Source organism: Marmota monax, unplaced genomic scaffold (assembly GCF_021218885.2).
Source record: "Marmota monax isolate L192 unplaced genomic scaffold, Marmota_monax_Labrador192_F-V1.1 WCK01_AAM20220418_F8-fsc00576, whole genome shotgun sequence".
NCBI classification, from domain to species: domain Eukaryota; kingdom Metazoa; phylum Chordata; class Mammalia; order Rodentia; family Sciuridae; genus Marmota; species Marmota monax.
Genome location: NW_026692820.1, coordinates 131,757 through 140,674, shown reverse-complemented (window position 1 = coordinate 140,674; position 8,918 = coordinate 131,757). Strand labels below are relative to the sequence as shown.

Here is an 8,918-nt window from a genome sequence, read left to right as displayed (position 1 = left end):
CATTTCTACTGGACAGTTCAATAGTATAAGAAAAGTCACAAAGAATTTATAAAATTTGGAAACAAATGACATGGTTTTGTGCATCAAAAGTTATAATATTCAGAAGTAAATTTAATAATGCACAGAAAAACCTTTCCAAAAATAATGAAATTATACTTAAAGATTTTAAAGAATACATAAATATTGATATTACCTTGATAGTAGTTGATATATTTAGTAAGTTAATTTTTTCTTTTTTGATATGTAGACATAGTGAAATTCTTGATAATTTAAAAAGATGATGTACTGAATCTGAAACTCATGAAGAAGTGGAAGAGTGTAAGATACTCATAAAATGTTTGAAAAACAAAATAAAGATATTTGTTTCATTAGGTAGGTAGGTTTATAATGCATGATAATCAGGATGGCTTTGTATTAGCAGAGGGCTAGACAGATCAGTGTAAGAGAATAAAGGATTCTGAGTAGATTTTCATAAACACAGACATTGTGCTTTTGTAAAGTGTATTGGGACATTAGTTAACCATATAAAAAAAATTAACTGAAATCTATCTGACTTTTTATTCAAGAATCAATTCCAGGTAGAAAAGAGATTTCAATAATAAACCCAAAACTTCGAAACATACCTATAAGGGATTATCTTTTTGCCTTTGTGTGTAGGAATATTTTCTTGATTCAAGAAAGCAAAGTATTTACCATAAAGGAAAAAAAAAGATTTCAGTAAATGACACAATAAAAACATGTGCACATCAAAAGAAACTATAATGTCAGTGGAATATCAAGCAATTGAATGGAAGAGTGACAGAAATGAATGAAAGAGAATAAAAACTGTATGATGATTTAATTTATACAGAAAAAATACATGCAAATCCATGCACATTTACAATGAAAAGCTTAACAAAACTGTCACTTTCTTAAGTGACAAAGGTTTGATATTATATATCACTGAGACATAAAACGGGTGACATCCTATTGTTTGTGGCAACATGAGTAGAGCCAGAGGACATTATGTGGAGTGAAATAAACCAGGCACAGAAAGAAAAATGTTCTCATTTGCAAAAGCTAAAAAGTAGATTATATGGAGGTATAGAGTACAATAGAGGTCAATAGAGGATGGAAAGAACAAGGCAGACAAGGAGTAGCTAGAGGGCGGATAATGGGCACCATTACACAGTCAGAGGAAAGAAAGTAGTTTGGATGCTATATGACACAGTAGGGCAATCCTAATCTACAAAAATTAATCCTACATTTCAAAGTAAGTAGATGAGAAGAGTTTGAAGGTTCCCAGGACACAGAAATAATAATATTTGAGGAGATGGTCTAATTATTATAAACTATCCCACAAACAGGTACAAATATTATATGTCAATTAAAGAATAAATAAAGATGCAAAAAATTCCTATAAATTGATGAGAAGAAAATGACCCAAGTGAGAATGGTTAAATTCCAAAAACCAGTATCAAGTAGCCACTAAACACTGAATAAGGATTTTTTTTTATTGGTTGTTCAAAACATTACAAAGCTCTTGACATATCATATTTCATACATTAGATTCAAGTGGGTTATGAACTCCCATTTTTACCCCAATTACAGATTGCAGAATCACATCGGTTACACCTCCATATTTTTACATGATGCCATATTAGTGACTCTTGTATTTTTAATGAAAAGGGAACAAGTAAATCAAAGCTACAGTGTGGTATTTGTTTTATACCTCTAAGTATTCTCAGAGCAATGCTAAGTTAGGTGAGTATGTAAAATTATGTGAACTCATAGAGTCATTGATGGCATAAATTGCTAAAACTACTTTGGAGAATACTTTCCTATTGCACAGGGAAGTATTAGCTGTAAAAGGGGAAAACTGTGACGTTTAGGGGCCATTTATAACAGGTAGTTTAGTGGGGACAGGGGAAGAGAGAAAGCAGCCTGAGCTCCTTGGGGAAAAAGAACTGCATTCACACAGTGAGTTACATCTTCCAAAATTATTCAAACCCATACTAAAAACTGTTAACAATGATTGCTTTGAGTTGGAATATGAATTTGAGTTGCGTTTACTTTTAATATCCCTCCTTAGAATAAACTAAAATGAAAAGAGCCACAGAAGAAGGAAACCTATTTATAATGCTGCAGATTTTTTGTCTCAAATTACACCACCCTCACGACATCTTACAATATATCGCTGTCCATGTGTACTTCAAAATGGAGTGTGTGATCACTAATGGACTGAAAGTGTTCTTTTAAGTTCTTCACGGGAAGAACCTAAGTTTGTGGATATGTGCCAATTTAAACACGTGCTTTGGTATGATAATCAATCTGTCAGAATAGCAACTCAAGAAGGGTATGAAAAGTGATAGGATGTGTTGTTGTGTACATACACATTTGCTTTTCACAAAGGAACTGAAGATTTCTCATGCTAAAATCAGGGAATTGCAATGATACATTGAGCACACATAGGGGATAGGAGAATGTGAAAGACAATTCTATTATGAGACTTCAAGTCTAAGGAATGTATAATACCCATGAATAAATATGTTCATGGATTCAGGGATTCATCAAATGGTCTTTAAATCATGACAATGAAAACTAAACATTATAAACTGGGGTAGGTTAAAATAGTGGATAGTCATTAAAAGATTTTACATGTAGAAATTTCTTATGATATTATAACAAAGGAATTTACTGATCATTATATACATTGATATTACAAGACATATGTATATATATATATATATATATATATATATGTATATATATGTATATATATATGTATATATATATATATATATATATACATATATATATGTATATATTACACATACAAACATGCACATCAATAGAAAGGTGTTAAACAATACATTAATAAGTAGTATAACATATATACCAATGATTATATGGTTTTCTTTTAGACTTTGTTTATTACTCCTTTGGAAATTTTTCACAAATAATATATAACCTGTTTAAATAATATGGCTTTTTTAAGTGTGCATTTGAGAAAAAGAACTGACTGTTGACAAAGCTTCAGGACTACAAAATATGGCACTAAGAAAGTTTCTGTCATCAATTCTGTCTTCATACTGGAAGAGGAGAAATGTACAACCTTTAAAAACAAGCATCCAGGCATGGTAGCACATGTCTGTAATCCCAGCAGCAAGGGAGGTTGAGGCAAGAGCATTGTAAGTTCAAGGTGAGCCTCAGCAATTTTTTGAGGCTTTAAGCAAATTAGTGAGATGTGGTATCAAAATAAAAAGTAAAAAGGACTGGGTATGGGATCAGTGGTAGCATGCCTCTGAGTTCAATCCCCAGTACAAAAAAACAAAAACAAATAAACAAACAAACGAACAAAAACAAAATAAGCAAGACTCTCACTTCATTCATGTGCATGCATGAATGAAGTGAGAGTCTTGCTTATTTTGTCATCAGCAGAACCATTAATCCCAAAAGTCATAAAATGTGCCATCTTCCCATTATTAGTAATTTATATTCACATTATTACTAGAACATGTACTTTGATGTTCTTCAAGTATGAGAGAACCAGTCCAGTTTTATACTTTTGTGATTCACATGTGCTTTTAAAAAAGAATGTTAAAACATTACCCCAAAATGAATCAGACTTTTAGATCCACAGTATTGAGCTTATACCCTCATGGATTTGAGCTGTTCATACACTATTTATCTTTGTTCTGTTTCACAGACACAGAAGGCTGCGTGCCTAACTATAAAAATACCTTTTCAAAATCTTTTCTGTGTCAACAGGGGGAATACAAACATTTTTAGTAATGGAAAAGAAGATGCCTGATGGCTATTTCATCAGTAAATTGTAGACATATATTCTCATTTATATGGATGACAAACACACATACAAACTCACATTTGGGAAACAATAGTTTTTATTGAGAGGCATATATATGGGCTGTGACTCAGAAAAAGCTATTATAATATTTAATAGAAAGGGAAATAGTAAATATACTGAATAGGAAGCACATGAAAATTTCTTACACACACTAGAGATATTAGTATCACATAAATAAAGTTGAAATTCTTAATAGCAATCTGATATATAAAACGAACTTTATGCTAGCCATGTCACAGTTAATTTTACACATACATTATTTTTTATTTCGAAGGAATTCCTAAAAGTTGCCTTCAAATAACACTTAAATTGGAGGAAAGAAGGCCAAAGTTCTTAGAAGCAACACATCTTATATTTTGCATAACTATAGTTTAGAAGAACACAAAGAATAGAAAAGTTGAATGGGAGTCCTGAGAAGAAATGAAACTCACACCTATTGTAGTCAGAAATATAGTCACAATGCTCTTTAATTTGCACAACTCTTTAGAGTTTAAACATTGCTTTAAAATACATTTTTCTCTGAGAAAATTCATCTTTTGACAGCACCTTCTTCAGAGCTGCCTTCATGGCTTCGTTTCGCAAGCTATAGATGACTGGATTGAGCGTTGGAGGTATTACAGTGTAGAATATGGAGAACATAAGATCCACAGCTGATGGGGAATCTGAAGGAGGTCTTAGAAACTCAAAGCCCGCAGCTGAGAGGAAGAAGGTGACTACAAATAGGTGTGGTAGGCAGGTGGAGAAGACCTTGGTCCTGCCCTCTGCTGATGGGATTCTCAGCACCATTGAGAAGATCCGAATGTAGGAGAGCACAATGGATATCAGACAGATAAATGCTGTTGAGGATGTGAATGCAGCCACTGCAATCTCATTCATGAATTCATAAGAACAGGCAAGTTTCAACATTTGAGGGACATCACAAAAAACTGATGAATAACTCTTTCCCCACATAGAGGAATGGAGAAGTTAACAGTTGTGTGCATGAGCCCAGAGAGGCCCCCTGCCATCCACACAGCGATCACTGCACGCCTGCAAACACTGGGATTCATAATGGTCTCATACTGCAGTGGTTGACAGATGGCAACATACCGGTCATAAGACATCACTGTGAGGATTGCCACTTCTGATGAGGCCAGAGCTATGAAGAAGAAAACCTGAAGAATACACTGACCAAGGGAAATGTAACCACTGTCCATAAGTGAATTTGCAATGGACTGTGGTACTGTGACAGAGATGAAGCAGAGGTCCAGAAGAGAGAGGTGCTTCAAGAAGTAATACATGGGAGAATGCAGACGGTGGTCCAAGGTAATGATGGTAATAATGAGGAGGTTGCCTGTTAAGGCCAGAAGGTATATCACCAAAAAGAGCAGTGCATGTAGAACCTGAAGCTTATGGTCATCAGAAAACCCCATGAGGAGAAATCCACTCTTTGAGGTCAAGTTTACCATGTTCACTCTGATGATTCCAAGTTCAACTCTGTTTAGGAAGCTGGAGTACAGTTAGAAAAGAATGTATGACATTTAACCTAACCATATGTCACATATCTCAGTGTCCTCATTCTGGAGCAAATGATATGGCAAGATAAATTTGTCATCCTTATGATTATTACATTCAATTCAGAAAAATCTTTAGCCATTATTCAGAAATAGAAACTTTAAATGTGCTCAATAAGTCATGAGAGTTTTCTGGGGCAGAACTTGAATCATCATAGTTGGAAATATTGGTGGAAATGACTTCACCTTCAGTAGTCAGTGAAAATAACACTGATATACTAGTGTCATTTCATTAAGTATTCAAATTGTGCATTGAAGCTTCCTTTGTTAACTGTGTGAAATGAAGTAATGAATGTGACCTCATGAATGCATCCAGGAACAGCCCAGTGGCAAACCTAGGGATGTCCATTCAAAGAACAGTCATATTTCTTGTTACTGAAAGACTATTAACATTTTATTAAGATTGCATTTGGTTGGAATGAACTTCACAGAACAATCTTGTAGAGTGAAATAAATCTCAGATTGTGATATCACACTTTATTTCATAAATATGTATAATCATTACCTGTCAACTAAAAATAAATAAATTAAAAAATTGTAACATGCAGGTGCTGCTAATACCGATATCAAATCCTGAGCTTTGGAACTGGAGAGAACTTGCAACTGAGTGATGGTGGCTTGTCCTCAGACAATACCTTTCTACTTTTAAGACTGTAATTTAGGAAGACTTGGGGTAGGACATTTTCAATTAAATTCATTTGAACAAATAATGACATTTTCTAGAATATATATAATTATTTCTATGAGATAGGCAGAGTTCTATGTGGAGGAGTATATGTCTTTCAGTATTATCTGTGTGACTTCCTCAATGAGAAAAAGAAGCCTTTTTTTTTTTTCCCCCTAGAATTTGATATGCATTAGATAGTGGGTTCCTGTTTCTTAAAATAACTGACCAACTAAATAAATAAGCCAACTCTTGATCCTAATATACCATAATTATTAGAGGAGCTAGGCGATACTTTTTCTGTGTTATTATTATAGTATAGTAGAATAACTCCTCTGAGTACTGGAATCATTGTGCTGTGATATTAACCTTTTTTTCTTGTATCTCTGTCTTTTTTTCAGTACTGGGGATTAAACCAGAGCTTCACACAGGCCAGGCAAATGCTTTACCATTGAGATATATCCCCAGCATTACTTTTTTTTTCCTTTATAAATCTGTGGACTTGCTGAAAGGTCAATTGGAATCATTATTACTTAGTTTCTCCTACATAAAAGTGATTCCTTCATTGCCTCTGTCCATTTCTCCACCCTTGACAATGATAGCTAATACAAAGAGTAATAATTAACTGTTTAACTAAGTATCTACATGTCTGATTTCAAATCTGTGCATCCAAAAACTTAGTGATCAAGTTACATGAATCATGCCTTCAGAAATTATGGTTTATTCCATTTGTTAATCCCTAAGCAACAGCAAAAGGCGAAAAATCCATTGAATTAGCATCTTAACTGTATTTGCTATGATTTATTTTGAAAATCCACTAAAACTAATCTTTAGGATACATGGTTTTCCACAAGGAACAGTCTCAGGTCCCAGTCCCCAGCTCACTCAATGTGATTAGGGGAAGGCAGAGCTGCACTTCTTCAAAGGGCTTCTGTAGCCTTCTTGTTCTTACTATTTTCCCGTTCTTCCATCAGGCATGACTATCTCCATTGCTGGAGATGCTAATTCCTGGCTTGCCCTATACCAAATATTGGATGGTAGCTTTGAATTTTTTTGTTTTTGTCTTATTTATTTATTTTTTTTTAGTTGTAGATGGACACAATACCTTCATTTTATTTATATATTTTTATGTGGTGCTTAGGATCAAACCCAGTGCCTTATATGTGCAAGGCAAGCACTCTGCTGCTGATCCACAATCCCAGCCTGATAGCTTTGGATTTTAAAATAAAATATGAATGTATTAAAGCAATTAACTCATGGTTTAAAATTTATTGTCACTGTTTGAAAATCAAAGCATCATCCATTTTCCACATCTAGTATATATTATTGATGTAACCCAAGAAAAATCTCCATCCTTTATCCACTCCATTATGGAGTTTTTCCATAGGAGAAAGGGAGAGGAAAACCACAAGAAAAACTTTGAATACTCTCACATACATACAGAAAGATGTGGGTGCACACACACGCCCAGATTCTATTCTCCACCACTTAGACGAATACATTTTAATTGTTAGCATCTCTGTAGAAATAGAGAATAATTTCTATATCTTGGTTCATAATTGGGAAGTTTTATTATTTGCAATTGATTAGTGCATCTCCTTTCTGCCACTTTACTGTTATTTCCTAGAAGTTGGCATTGCCAATCATTCAGATGAGAAAATTTAGGTGAATTAAGTCAGTCAATTTCTTACCTAAATACAAATGAAATTACCTCTGCCCTTTCTGCTTTCCAAGTCAATGACTACCCTTGTGCTCAGTTTTGCTCTATCTCAAATGTTTGCCCTAATGCAGTTATTCTTTCTCTCTTTGTCTCTCTCTGAATACATGTGTGTAAATAAAATCCCATGTCAAACTCCCTGTTAAATAATGTTGATTTACTGAGAATATTTTTAATGAACTAATTATATTCATCATTATGTAATGTTTATATATACACACAAATACATGTTTATACATCAGATTTAGATAGATATAATTATTTTATCTCACCTGTTCTAAAGAAAAGATCCTTACTAGACATGCAGTAATTTCTTATAGTCTTCCTTTTCTTTATTGCTGTTCTACTGAACACTATACTATAGACTATAATAGTCCATAGTCTGTGTACCTTCTCTCTCTTTTTTTTTTTTTTTTTGCAGGGTAAGTGTTACTGCGGATTACTGAGGATTAAACTCAGGTGCACTCGACCACTGAGCCATATACCCAGTCTTATTTTGTATTCTGTTTTGAGACAGGGTCTCACTGAGTTACTTTGCACCTCAGCATTGCTGAGGCTGAAGTGGAACTCATGATCCTCCTGCCTCAGCCTCCTGAGCCTCTGGGATTAGGGGCTTGCACTTCTCTGCCTGGCTTCATTCACTTTTGTAACCATGTTTTTCATGTTTGTATCACAAGTCCTCCCACATGGCTCTAGCAAATCCACAGCTGACTGTCCCAATGGTAAATTCAATGTTCTCTTGTTATTTTGTTGTTATTTAAAATTCCATTTCTTAAATATACAACACCATTGTACAATTTTTCTTACAAGACATCTCTCTTCTACTGACTCTGTGCCACTCATCATTGTTCCTCCCCCTTCCTTGGTGAATATCATTTCTTGTTCTCTATCCAGGTTCTTTTCTATATCTCTATTGAAACTTGATGGTATTAAAAAATATCTGTCCTGGGGCTGGGGATTTGGCTCAGTGGTTAAGTGCCCCTGAATCATTCCCTGGTACCAAAATTAAAATATGTCTTCATATGTCCTATCATTTATTTCACCCCAAAATATTCTTGTAAGTGCTATTGAAAATAGCCAGGTTAACTTTTTTCTGCCTGTTTGCAATTTTTACTAGCCTAGGAGAGTTTAAAGGAC

The 8,918-nt window shown here is 34.2% G+C and overlaps 1 protein-coding gene across 1 annotated transcript; it reads right to left on the bottom strand.

The window, feature by feature from the left end:
* Positions 1 to 4,330: 4,330 nt before the first annotated feature.
* LOC124095384 (olfactory receptor 14J1-like) lies at positions 4,331 to 5,295 on the bottom strand. Its single transcript, XM_046448489.1, is given in 2 exon segments — positions 4,331 to 4,773; positions 4,776 to 5,295. Coding segments are annotated over 2 exon segments (963 nt in total).
* Positions 5,296 to 8,918: the final 3,623 nt, after the last annotated feature.